This window comes from Gymnoscopelus braueri (genome assembly GCF_963280865.1).
Source record: "Gymnoscopelus braueri genome assembly, chromosome: 4".
Taxonomy (NCBI): Eukaryota; Metazoa; Chordata; class Actinopteri; order Myctophiformes; family Myctophidae; genus Gymnoscopelus; species Gymnoscopelus braueri.
The window spans coordinates 26,606,551-26,621,203 of NC_137605.1; the positions used below are offsets into that span (position 1 = coordinate 26,606,551).

Here is a 14,653-nt window from a genome sequence, read left to right on the forward strand (position 1 = left end):
GTTCAAGTCCGTTGCTCTCCCCATGTATGGGGACTAGGTTGGCAGAGGGTGTGTAGAGCTCAGGATCACATTAGATAATTGACACAGGGGTGAAAAATGGGTTACAAAATCATGGGATAAAAAAAGAATAAGCCATAGAAATGGAAGACTGAACTTGAGAAAAAGAAGACTGTAATTGTGACATAGCTTGTGACATAGCTTTGACCAATTGGAGTAAGACTGGTTTCAGTGCTATTTGGCATGATGACCCTCTACCATACTGTACAGTTTCATAAGCATATGACACTGCATGTATGTTTTAGGGGCAGAAGAAGATTTTTCACAAAACGGCAATTTTCATTGGCTCATAAAACCTTCATTTTTTCACTTAAATGTACTACGATTTTTGGTCCACATAGGTCCAAAGTTCATGTGTAGAACATTTTGTGTATTTTGATCAAAAATCCTGGGAGAGATAGATTTTGACTGTTTTTCATTATAAATCAAAAGGTCAGAGGTTAAAAGTCAGAGCACGAAAGTTTTTCGGCATGAGGAGACACATATGTGTATCAAGGTTTCATTGCCGTCGGTCAAACGATTCATGAGCTATGCACGTTCAAATTGAGTGCTAATTTTCAATTGAGTGCTATAGCGCCACCCTTTGGCCAATGGTCATGGGCTTCACATAGTCACCGTTTGGCATGGCCATCTACCAGATTCCCACGAAAACCGACTGCACGGTTCAGCCTGCAGAACTGCTATTTTTGGCAGAAGAAGAAGTTACAAAATTAATTGTACTTATTCTAATTGTCATTTATTTGATTCGTATCGTTTTCAGGGTGTTCGAATGCAGCTTCATCTATGTTGAGAAGTTTGAAATAACATAACATTATAGTCAGGGGATATTAGCAGAATATTTTACAATCTACATTTTTTTTAATATCCCCTGACTATTAACATAACATCCACATCGTATTCTTTCACTGTAAGCGGCCCTCGGTTTTGTGAAAGAATACGATGTGGATGTTCTCAACGGGTGTTTATTTCAAACTTCTCAACATAAATGAAGCTCCATTCGAACACCGTGAAAACTATACGAATCAAATAAATATGTGAATTAGAATAAGTACAATTAATTTTGGGTCATGTGACCAAAAAGTTATTCAATTTCTTAGATTTCAGAAATTCATAAAAAATACATTTTGAGGAAACTTTTCAAAATAAAGGGTGTGCATCATGTAGGCATGACTGACAGACAATATGAACAATGATTTTATTGAAAAAGTCATGTGACCAAAAAGTTATTCAATTTCTTAGATTTCAGAAAATCATAATTTTTTTTCTAAATTGTATGCATGGTCAATGAACATTGTGATGTGTTTTGGTGTGTCCAGGTGGTTTTGTCTAGGAGATATAGCATTTTTTTTAAAATTGCAATCTGTAATTTATTGACGGTCCCTAACATTTTCGAATATCCAACTGGGTGAATAGCCAACCTGAAACTTCACCGCGGTAAAATAAGAGTACTTCTTCCACCACTGCATCAACGTCTGTCAGCGTGTAACGGTATATCAGCTACAAATCTGTGGTGCATGTTCCACCAACCTCCTCTGGGGGGCGTGATTACAGCGAATGACTCCAGTCTGTCAGAGAGTAGAGAGGCAGTAGAAGAAGCTTCAGATTTTTGGGGGTGAGGAGAGGGAGGGAGGGCTGGCCCTTTTTTTTTTGTTCCACTGGAGAGAGAATCATCCTGCTTTGAAACGGTGAGGCAGGAGGACAGAGGGCCGTCCAAGAGGCACACAACGGCCGCGGACAGATCCGACCAAGGAAGACCCCCCAGTGGAAAGGAAGGAGCACTTTAACACACCTTTCCTACAGCAACTCCTCCTGGGTCTCCAGACAGACAGACAGACAGACAGACAGACAAGGCAGCTCTAACTGCGGGTCTGGGGGGGTTTCTGCTGCTGTCTGCTGCCTGCTATTATAGGGGGCTGCAGGGGGCGGGGGGGCCAGCGGGAACAGGAGCAGCCCTAGGAGGAGCAGCCTGCACGGTACGCCACCGAGAGGAGGAGAGAGGAGGAGAAGAGGTGAAGGAGGAGAGGAGAAGAGGGCTGGAGGTTCTGAGGAGCCGCTTCCAGCCTGAAGGAAGGGGCCGCCGCCGGCGTTGTGGCCACTAGACCCTAACCCTGGACTCTTAGCTAAGCTTGTGCGGCTACGTGAATGGGATGGAGCCGGGACCGTCTGGCGATGGTAGGTTCTACCTTTCATTGTTTCTCTCTCTCTCTCTCTGTCTGTCTGGGGGGGGGGGGTCATGTGGTCATTTCATTTGGGCTAGACGTGTAAATGCATCAAGACAGACATTATGCCTGGTTAAAAACAGGACACTGTGGCCCTTATAGCATCATGGAGGTGTTAGATTTGGGGGGCTGCTGCTGCCTGCTGCTGGTAAATCTTATCTGTTGGTGGTGGTGGGTTTCTATTGCATGCACGCATGCTCGACACTTTGCACGAAACGAAATGATTTATCAAGATTCATGGCACCGGTGGTCTTTTTGGTGGCGTTGACATCAATGTCCTGAGCCAGGGGTGGAGGTAGGGAGGGGGGGCAGGGGGGGCAGGGGGGTCGTGGGAATCTCCACTGAGGAGGCTGGAGGCACGAGGTAAAGCCCGCCTTCAAGCAGCAGCAGCAGCTGGCTGCAGCCTCCACACACACACACAGATGCACGCACACGCATGCACGCACACACACACACACACACACACACACACACACACACACACACACACACACACACACACACACACACACACACACACACACACACACACACACACACACACACACACACACACAGGCACGCACACACACCCCAAAACGCCACACACCATGACCCCTGCAGCACACACACAGCCCCATCCCTGCCAGGTGATTCACAGGCTTTTGGCAGCCTACATGTTGTCTAACAACATGTTGTCTAACAACATGGATACCTCACATGCACTCTTTCAAGACATGAGAGCATAGGCCTCACATCTGCAGTGATTGGTTAATTATTTATATCTAACCTTAAAAAAAAGAAAAAAGCACAATGTGAAATATCCACATCTGTGTGCAGTGGGCAATTGGGTTGGGCATGTAGAGTAGACTGCTGACAATGCAGTTAGTAATAACATTGGTATTGTTAAGTTTATAGCCACTAATATGCAATAACTAAGTATATTAATACTTTATTTATTTAGTCAGGTCTCTTGAATGACGCTGAGATACAGATGACCTATTAAACTAGCTAGTGGTCTGAAGTCCACCAATTCTGGAAAGTCTTGAACCCTTGCACACTTACATTAATGCACCGCTGAACTCTCTTGTCCATGGCAGTCCAGTTGTTTTAGGTCAAAATGTATGATCTGCTTTTTCCCCAAATAGCTAGCTATGTTCTTGTTGTGAATTAGTTCTATATGGTCATAATAACTATCAACAGCCTATTGACTTAAAGTAGCTGTCAGTTGCAGTTCAGTATTATGTTGAACCTAGAATATCAATGATTTGGGTTGGGGTTTTTTTTTGGATGGAGGAGTGTTCTGCTTTTTTGTATTTGAAGTATGAACTGTTTATCTCATGGTGGACAGCCAGTTACTAGGGGGAGCCAGGTAGTTTAGCCAAAATGGGCCTATTCCATCTCATTCTACAGTTAGTCTCTTGTGATTCCCTCTAGCATAAGAAGGGAATTGTCTACAAACATCTCCCACCAATGATGTGAACATTTTGCCCTTTAAGTAAGCACAACCTATAAGGTTCAGCATCAGTTTAACCTCCAGCAGTATCTGCTTAGGGATCTACTGCCACGACTAAACTCAGCCCCCCCCCCCCCCCCCCCCGCAATAATGAGGTTGCAAGTTAGTCGGACATGGAATGTAATAACATCGTGATGATGTAATTATTTGTTTGTAGAGGTGTATATATACTCTTAGAGGGTTTTGAACAAAGGTCGCAGAGCAAAATTTGACTCCTATTTAGATGAGTTTAGATTTAGTTTGTGCACTGAAACAGGAAAAGATCCTCTTTTTTTTTAATTAGTCTTTCCTCTCTAAGGGGCAATTGACCTGGGACCCCTCGGTCCTATCATTATAAAAGGAGCAGGTAGTAAGTCCCATATTATACAATATAAAAATGCAATTATCATATTATATGTGATCCAGGGATGCTGCATTAAAGCACAGAGATGACATGGCTCGAGCCATCTTTTAGTTTAGCACCCAGCGCCAGGGAAAGACAGCTATTGTCTGTGGATATGTGTGAGCCCTGGCTCCACTTCTCACCATCTGCCTTCACTGGCGCGAGGGTGACGTGTGTGTTATTGTGTGTCCGTGTGACTGTGCGCGTCCGTGTGTCTCTCTGTGTCTGTGCAATGCGTACGCCCACAGACTTTGTGTCATCAACACATGCCCAGTGCCTGGACATGTCTGTCAACCGTGTTTGTAAAGTGATCCCTTGAAGCTACTCACATACACATGCCTAACAAAAAGGAAAGCACCTTTCTGAAAAGTCTAATGCTTTTCTCCATCTCAGTTTTCGGGTATCACAAACTTCAGGCACCCCAAAACTGACATGATGACCGTAAACATGACCGAGGGACCATGTTTGACCAGAGCAGCCTGTAAAGCAGAGCTCCTCCACTCTTCAGTAGTTTGATGAGAGCCTTGGCTTGATGTGGGAACAAGATCACTCGAGGACCTAAAAGGCCAAGGTCCCTTTAAGCACAATCGACCACAGTGGCACCCCCATCTCACAAATACTCCCAACGCGCGCGCGCGCACACACACACACACACACACACACACACACACACACACACACACACACACACACACACACACACACACACACACACACACACACACACACACACACACACACACACACACACACACACACACACACACACACACACACACATGCACAGTGCACACTCATACACACAGGTTTCCTGATCTCCATGACAATGATGTGTTGCTGTGGTGTCTCCATGGTGAGGCTGAGAATGTGGAGGGGGCCCCCTATGTTTGTGTGTATGTGAGTGTGTGTTTCGCCTTAGCACAGGGGCACTCCCTCTCTCGCATCCATACGTGTGTGTGTGTGTGTGATGGAGGAGCAGGGCAGCTGGGGTCTTTGTTGTGGTGGAGGGGGCTGTTCTCTGGGGAGACCAGAGGTTAAGACACAGGGCCCCTCTCAGGCAGGAGTCACGGCTAGCCTCACATTTAGCAGCCAGGTCCAGACCCCTCTTTGCTAGGCCTCCTGGCTCAGACTTGTTTTCGCACATGCATGATGCTGTGGTCGTATAGCCGGTCATTTATCAGTTAAACTGATGAACGGTAAATTGTTTTGAAAAAAGGGGAAACCCATCACAAGAATGCAAACTTGCCTAGTTAGACCATGGCTATACAAGCTGTGGCTAGCCTAAGCCTGTGTGTTAAGACACTGCACTTCACTATTATAGACGTTAACAAGAGAGATATAGAATATTATTTTGGGAAAGGAATGAGAATGCAGTCTAACCTATTAATGGACTACTACCTGAGAGGCTGAGGGTATATAGCTGCACACGTAGTGTAAGCCTATATTATTGGGCAACCTAAATACAAATAGCATCGGTGTGATCCAGAACAGACAATGCAGAATATCTGGAATCTGTCTTTTGAAACTGATTTATCCAGAAACCAAAAAATACACCACTGATGTAGGCCAGTATGCTTGACAGAGATTATCCTCCATGATGCCATTGATGAGACAATTAATTGTAAAGACGTCTGTTGAAAGCATTGACCAGTTGCTGAAAAGGACTGAATGCGATTTGTTGGCATTCTTCAATGTCTGTACTATTGTAAAAATAAGCGTTACTCTAATATATCCCCCCCCCTTAATTCTCATTCAATCGTCCCTCACCCCTCTCCTCTGTTCACACCCTCCCTAATCTCTTTGTTCACCCTTCCCTTCTTTATTCCTCGTCAATATCTATCTCTTTTGTCACTTTTTTACCACTTCTCTGACGTATATCTCTCCCCTCCACTGTCCCACCATGCTTCTCAACTGTTTTTCTTCCCCCACATGGATCCATTGCTCATCTCTGACTTCCTCTTCCTGTCCCCGTCTGGCTTTCTCGTGCCCACCTATCATGCCCCTTTGGCCCCTGCCACCTACGCTTCCTTCCTGGACTTATGCCCGCATCGCTGCCCCATCTGTGCTCCATCTTCCGCTGTCCAAAACCGCATCCTCTACTTACTCTACCACATCCCACACTTAACTTTTTCTGGTCAACCCATACATGCACTGATACTCTGTTTCTGCCCTCTGTACACCGCTCTAATGACTATACCTGTCCACCCACTAATTAAAAAAATCTGTCTTTTGCCTTCCATTGTGCACCTTCTCTGCCTACCCATGGCCACCTTTCCCCCGTGGACCCATTCTTCATCCTTCCAGTGCCCATGGGGGCCTTCCCCCCACCACTGCAGCAGGTGTTCCAGGCTCCTCGCCGGCCGGGCATGGGCACCGTGGGCAAGCCCATCAAACTGCTGGCCAACTACTTCGAGGTGGAGATCCCCAAGATGGATGTCTTCCACTATGAGGTGGACATCAAGCCCGACAAGTGCCCACGGCGGGTCAACAGGTGAAGTGACCAACTCACAAAACTTGGAGCAAAATCTTAAAGACCAAGCTGAAGTGAAGAAATATGTTTTTCACACTTCTAGAGCAGTATTTGTACATACAGTATGTTTTATGTATCAGGAACAAATGTGTTTCAGCCCCTTTGGCCTTTGTCAGTGCTTGTCAGTAAGTTCCTCAGTGTTACGCAATGAAGCAATGGTCAACTTACTGTAGTCAAGTTAAATTACAATTAGATTGAACTCTGTCTTAGGGTCTCAGAGTTAAATGAACACAGAGGTTTTATTGTGCATTCACTTAGCAGCAGTAATATAGGTCATGAATAGCGAATAGTGCTCAAGTTAAAACTTTGATTATGTCAAATATAAGGCAATGTGTTGGAGGTTACTGTTAACATCAGATAAAATTAGGTGGTAGTAGTAATCAAGAATTCTTCAACTACAAAGACAATGAGTCTTCAGGGTTAATATTAGCTTTTGATCAGAGTAGGAGGTAGAAGTAGTTAAGAGGGATGAAGGTATATGTGGCAGCAAGGCTATAATTGGGGCTATCGCTCACAAAGCAGACAGTATAAGTGGCAGGTTGGTAGTCACTAAGCAGGCCTTTCTGTCAGCAGCCTCCACACCAGTGTTGCCAGATTTTGTGAGAGAAATAGCATAGTAAAACAAGCCCAAAAGAAGTGGCGCTTGAAATAAATGTGTAATATTTGGAAGATTTTTGAAACATTCTAATAACAAATCTGGTACGGGGCTCCCTGGCACAAAACATTTCCAGATGGGGGTTAGGGACAAATGCATATCAATTTGGGGGTCCATGACATGAAAATATTTGAGAACCACTGGTTTAAATAATAATTAAAACATTTGGAAGCAAGCCCAAATAAGCAACTGCATTTAAGAAACAAGCCCAAAACTACCAATATTTACAAGCAACTTTACAGAAAAAGAAGCCCAAAGCCGCTTAGAATAAGTGGACATGGCAACACTGCAATGATGATTGTTCTGAACAGATGGTTGAGTGGAAAGTAAATCCTAACTTCATTGACCTTTCAACCTTGGCTGTTGTTCACCCTGTAGTGTTTTACTGATGTTGATATGTCGAGGATCCTGCGTTTGATGTTTGAATCTTGGCCTACATTTGAAACGATGCAAGTCGAAATGTTTTGTAACTGTGTTGTGGGTGTCTTGTATTAGATGTTTCTACTAACTTTACGTTTGACATTAGTTAAACTTTCTTGACCAAAAGACAATATATTAAATGTAGACAAAATCACAATGTTTTTGAATGTTTCATCCAGAATCTAGATGCAGTCATTGATTTGCTTATGTAGTTAGGGAGTTATAACCTAATGGATGTTGATATAACAGAACTGACTTGCCAGTCAACTGAGACACGATGAAGCATGACTCTAATGAACAGAAATATTATGTCAGTTATCTGACAGATTATTAACAAAATTAAAGTTGTTCATTAAATGTGTGTGATATTATTTATGACTTACTTAGTTATGACTACCAAATAAACCAATAATTACATAATGGTTGTTGGTCCCAATTCTTAATTCCAGTGAAAGCCCAAAAAAACAATAAGCTTGACTCCAAAAAATCACACCTTGATGAGTTTAACTTTTTAGTGAAGAAAAACGTGCACAGAAAAAACATACATGACATATACATCCAAAGTGTTCAAAAAGGTGGTTCTACCTTAACAGGTTTGTAGGTTCTTAACAGGTCAAAAAACTGTGTTTGCTCCTAGGCTTCCAACTCTAGACTGACAAACATTTCCAGACACAGGTGCTCTTAATACAGAAAGCTTCTAATCAAAGGCTGTTCTAGCAACTGGCTCAATGAACTTAATTAGCTGTAAACTCACAAGCATGTACAAAATAATAGCAATCATGCAATGTAATCCAAATACTCAAAGTACTCAAAAATACTCTAATACAGAATTCTTTCAAATATGGCTCTCACATTTCCGGCCCCTAATTGGCTAGGCGGGAAGCATAACAATTACAACTTAGCATTACTTAGAGCCATACATATTAATATCAACAAATCAACTGAAATACGTTCTTTTACTGGTGTTAGGAACTCTTCACACTGCCTCTTGTAGCAGACAGAGCTTCGTAATTGGTCTCTCAAGGGTGCTGGTTTTCGTCTGCACACTGACACGACGCACAACTCCCCTTGAATCTGGCATGGTCTTGAGGATTCTTCCCATAATCCAAGAATTTCTAGGAGCGGAGTCATCCACAATCAGAACGACGTCTCCAGGTTGGAAATTCCTTCTTACTGTCGACCATTTCTTCCGTTCCTGAAGGAGCGGCAAGTACTCATGGGTCCATCTTGACCAGAACAGGTCAGCAAGGTACTGGATTTGTCTCCATCTCCGTCGCGCGTACAGATCTTCTATCTTGAAAACACCTGGAGGCACATTTGGTTGTGTCTTCAACAACAACAAATGATTCGGAGTAAGTGCCTCGAGATCGTTCGGATCATCTGAGACCTTGGTGATGGGACGATCATTGATGATGGCCTCGACCTCACACAAGACGGTCTGAAGACCTTCATCATCCATGGTTTGCTGCTTGAGCACTGAATTCAGAATCTTCCTTACTGTTCGGATCTGCCTTTCCCATACCCCTCCATGGTGGGAAGCAGCTGGTGGATTGAATGTCCACTTGATCCCTTTCTTCATCATCACATCCTGTATCTTGGACTGATCAAGTTCCTTAATAGCTTCACGCAGCTCCCTCTCTGCTCCGACAAAGTTTGTACCATTATCGGAACGTATAACAGCCACCTGTCCTCTTCTACTGATGAAGCGACGCAGAGCGTTGATACAAGAATCGGTATCCAGAGAGTGGGCTACTTCGATATGAACTGCTCTGATTGTGAGGCAGGTGAAGATTACACCGTATCGTTTGACCATACTGCGCCCTCGTTTGACCTCAAATGGTCCGAAGTAATCCACCCCTACATTTGTGAAGGGGGGTTTGTCGGGCAGCAAGCGGTCTTCTGGCAGATCTGCCATCTTCTGCTCTCCAACCTTGGCATTCAATCTTCTGCACACAGTGCATTCTGAGACAATTATTCTCACCGCAGAGTTAGCTTTAGGAATCCAATACTTCTGCCGTAACTTTGCGAGCATGTGATTCCTACCACAATGCCCAACTTCCTGATGGATGTGCCGAAGGATGAGAGTAGCAACTCTTTGGTGCTTTGAAAGGATGGCGGGATGCTTGGCCTCTTCTGGCATAGCAGACCTACTCAACCGTCCACCTACTCTCAACACTCCATCCTGCAGAACTGGGTCCAACTTGTAAAGTGGGCTACTCTTCTTGACATGTGCCCTTCTTTGCAAAGCTTCAATTTCCTCTGGGAATGAATGCTTCTGACTGAAGAGAATTAGCTCTTGTTCAGCCGCGTTCAGGTCTTCAACCGTGAGCGGCTTCTTTTCCAAAGTTGTTCTATGTTTCTCCAGTTGCTGCTTGAGAAGCATCTCTTGCTTGACTGGGTCATCTTCAGAGTGACTGATGGTAGCTTGTAGCTCTTTCCTTGTGCCACTTAGGTGCAGCAGCAACTCCCTTAGCCGGAGAAACCAAGCCACTGCTTTCTTCAGCTGATGCCAGCTTGAGTAGTGGTCAATTAGCTTACTCAGTGTAGCAGTGTTTGTGTCTGTGGTAAGAAGACTGACTACAGCTGACCTTTTGATCTCGACGTCATCTTCCTCAACATGATTCGACTGATCTGGTCTTTCTGGCCACTCACTTTGATTTTTCATCAGGAAACTCGGGCCATGAATCCAAATCTCACATTGACAAAAGTTCTGAGCTTTCAAACCTCTTGAAGCGTGATCTGCTGGGTTAACTGAGGTGTTTACATACCTCCACTGGGTTGGGGTAGTAGCCTCACGGATAATCGAGATTCGGTTGGCTACAAAAGTCTTGAAGCGAGCCGTATCATTCTCGATGTACTTCAGTACAGTAGTACTATCCGTCCAGAAGACAGACGGTTCAAGTGGTACTTGAAGCTCCTGTCTCATCATCTTGTCGATCTTGACTGCGACGACGGCTGCCGTCAATTCCATCCTAGGTATAGTAACCTGCTTGAGCGGTGCCACTCTGGCCTTGCCCATCAGAAAGGAGACGTGTTTCTTGCCTTGTGCATTTGTCAGTGAGATGTAGGTAGCTGTGCCGTAGCCATTCTCACTGGCATCTGAAAAATGATGGAGCTGTGCCATACTTGCAGATCCAAACCCTACAGGCTTGAGGCATCTTTCCCAGCGAAAATCTGCAAGTTGTGTCAGGTCGGCTAACCACTTCATCCATCTTTGTGCCTGCTCCCCCTGGATTTCATCATCCCAGCCTTTCTTCTCTCTACACAGATCTCTTAGTAGAAGCTTCGCAGGCAGAACGAAGGGGGCCAGAAAACCGAGGGGGTCATAAACGGAGCTGACCACGGAGAGAATCCCTCGTCTTGTGACTGGTTTATCCTGTGGCTGCATCTTGAACTGGAACGTATCTGATTCAGTGCACCACTGGATACCAAGAGCTCTCTCCATAGGAAGCTGGTTATGACTCAAGTCCAAATTTTTGACTTCAGTAGCTCTATCTTCTTCCAGGATAGACGACAAGACAACTCTGCTGTTGCTGACCCACTTTGTCAGACGGAATCCTCCAGTGTGACATAAGGCAGTGAGGTCCCTTGCCAGAGCAACAGCTTGACCTTCTGAGGACACAGACTTCAAGCAGTCATCAACATAGAAGTTTTTGAGGACTGTGTCCACCACTTCCGGTGTTGTTTCGTTCCTTCCGTCTTCAGTTGTTCTTCTTAGGGCATATGATGCGCAACTGGGAGACGATGTGGCTCCAAACAGGTGCACAGTCATTCGGTAGTCTTCTACGGGTTGACTCAGGTCACCATCCGGCCACCAAAGGAAACGCAGTAGATCAGCATCTTTGTCTGGAACCCTGACCTGATAGAACATCGCCTCTATGTCGGCCATCATAGCGACAGGCTCCTCTCTGAACCTTGTCAGGACGCCAATGAGGGTGTTAGTTAGATCAGGTCCCTGAAGCAGCTGATCGTTCAGTGATGTTCCTTGTAACCTTGCAGTGCAGTCAAAGACTACCCTGATCTTGTTTTTCTTTGGATGGTAAACCCCATGGTGAGGTATATACCATACACGTCCATCCTCTCGGCTAAGCTCCTCTTTGGGGATTTTCACAGCATAGCCTTTCTTTATTACTCCTGCCATGAATCCCTTGTAGTCTTCATGGAAGTCTGGGTTCTTGCTGAGCTTTCTTTTTAGACCAACTGTACGCTGCTCAGCTACACAGCGGTTGTTTGGCATATTGGCAGTCTCATTCCTCAATGGCAAGCCGATACAGTAATGTCCATCAACAAGCTCAGCAGACTTAGTGACTGACCGCATGAACTTATGATCTTCTTCAGACATCTCTGTTTTGTCTTCACAGCTTTGTTCTGGGAAGTCTGTATTGTACTGTTGGACTAACAGTTCTTCAATGCTTGCTACGGAAATGCGGTTGACTGTGTGACTGCGACCACCATCTGCTGATGTGATGTCATCCTCTCTTCTTACAGGCCCATTCACTACCCAACCCAGGATGGTCTTAACTGCGTAGGGTCCATCCTCTTCACTATTAATCACCTGCCATGGCTCCATAGCTTTAGGCGAGTTGGTCCCGATCAGCAGGCCGACTTCTGCTTCGAGCTGTGGGATTTGTACCTCTTTCAAGTAGGGCCATCTCATCACATCTTCTGGCCGGGGAATGTTCTCCCTCTTCACCGGTATGTCCCTATGTGTGAAGGCTTTTGGTAGGTCGATGTAATCTTTTGACTCGAGTCCACACACTTCCAGGTCAGACAGGATGTAACTGGGAACCAGCTTCTCCTGGCCCATAGTCCGCAGAAGGATCTCTGTCTTCCTGCCTCTGATGTTCAGCTGCCTCATGAGTGCTTCAGTACAGAAGGTGGCTGAACTTCCCTGATCCAAGAAGGCGTATGTCTTCACAGTCTTCTCACTTTTCTTGGACTTAACGATTACAGGTACTATTGCAAGGATACATTCATCTCCGGCCCCAGTGCGTCCACAGGTCTCTTGCTCTAGTGACACGAGGGCGTTTGTGATGCTCCTTTCCTCAGTGTTGCTGTCCTCATTCTTCTTTGACTGAACACTGTCTTCTTTGTCGACATGCAAGATGCTTGGATGTTTCTGAGAACACTCTTGACATGTCATCCTCTTTTTGCAGTCTTTACTTAAGTGTCCCTGCGTAAGACAACCAAAGCAGAGGCCTCTTTTCTTCAGAAACTCAACTCTGTCTTTACCCTGCTTTTCTCTTATATTTCTGCATACATCCAGTGCGTGACTCTTCTGGCAGAACAAGCAGGGTTTCTGGAAAGCATTTACAGTGTTGGATGTTACATTCTTCTTGTAAGGTGAGTATTGTGACTTCTCCTCTTCAGCAGAAGTTACAGTTGTGACAAAACTGCTTCCCTTTGGCTTGGTAGACTTCAGGGTCTTGGTATCAAAACTGCTCTTTGGTTTTCCTTCAGTAGCTGTGCTACTGTCTTGTATATTTCCGAACAGCGGATAACTTGCAATCTGCGCTTGTCGGGAGATAAATGTCACCAAGTCTGAGAACCTGGCTCTTTTTCCATGTCTTTCTTGAATGTCAAACGCTGTTACCCTCCACTTTTCTCTTATCTTGTAAGGAAGTTTTGAGATAACAACTCTCATATTCGTGGGGTTGTCCATCTCATTCATGAACTCAATATCTTCCATGGTATTTCGACATCCGATAAGGAAAAGAGCGTATGTGTTCATTGCTTTCCCGTCCTCAGACTTCATCTGAGGCCACTTCAGAGCCTTTTCTATGTAGGCATTGGCTATCTTCAACTCGTCACCATAATGCTTCTGAAGTAGCGCCCTGGCTTCTTTGTAACCTCTGTCCGGGTCCATATGTTCACAGCTGCAGACTAGATGTTGTGGTTCTCCACTGGTAAACTGCTCCAAATAATACAGCTTGTCTCTGCTGTTCCCCGCCTTGCTGTCTATGGCGTGATCGAAGGCTCTAATAAAGGACCTGTAGGTGAGCGGGTCACCATGGAACACAGGTATGTCTCTTTTAGGGAGATAAGACAATTGTTGCTGTGCGACGAGCATCTCTGTAATCTGATTCTGACGCCTTATCACTTCATAGCCGTCTCTCTCACTTCCTGAAGGTGCCAAGGCAACCTTCCTTTCGAAACGTTGTGTTAGAGACCGCTCCTCTGACTCTTTAGATGCCTTTTGTGGTCCTGTCTTCGATGTCTTAGAGCCTACTTTTGATGTCTTTGCACCACGTGACTTTAAGTAGTCATTCATTCCATCCTGGGTGCCTGCATAATCTTCAAGTACTTGTAACTTGGCATCAGATTCTGCAATGGCTGTATCTAGCTCCAACTGTTCTTTCTTAGCTTTCAATTGGGCTTCTTCCAATTCAAGGGCTTGCTTCTCCTTTAACTTTGCTGCCCGTGCCAGCAGTGCTGCCCTTTCTGCTTCTACTTTTCTACGTGCAGAAGATGTGGTAGAGGATACTCTTGAAGATTGCACATTAGAAGCACTGTCACCAGGCTTGATGTCATCTTCCTCTTCACCCTCTTTGAGAGGGCCTTCTTTATTTATTTCACGCACGCCATCAATCCATTTTTGAGTTGCTCTGACAAAATCTCTGACTGGTGCTATCTTCGGTTCATACCAATTATTCTGATCAGCAGTAACCTCTTCTTTAGGTAAAAGATCTGTCACTTCATCATTAGCACCACTGAATTCTGTACACAGCTTTGCAAGGTCAGCCAGAACCATTTGTTCAACTTTATCCACATTGCTTACATCTTTCTTCAGCATATCCAATTCGTTAACCTTGTTAGTTATATGCCCTAGTTTTGCTCTCCTAGATCCAATCAGTCTATGGAGTTTCTCTTCCATAGCCTTTTCTGTGGGTATTGA

At 44.8% G+C, this 14,653-nt stretch overlaps 1 protein-coding gene across 2 annotated transcripts in view; it reads left to right on the top strand.

Moving 5' to 3' along the window:
* Positions 1–2,070: 2,070 nt before the first annotated feature.
* Positions 2,071–14,653, top strand: part of ago1 (argonaute RISC component 1) — a 30,544-nt gene continuing 17,961 nt past the window's right edge. For both annotated transcript variants that reach the window (XM_080427050.1, XM_080427051.1), the window contains exons 1-2: positions 2,071–2,229; positions 6,458–6,644. In XM_080427050.1, the coding sequence (XP_080283176.1) occupies positions 2,205–2,229; positions 6,458–6,644 (212 nt within the window). In that variant the 5' untranslated portion in view covers positions 2,071–2,204. The remainder of the gene's footprint in view (positions 2,230–6,457; positions 6,645–14,653) is intronic.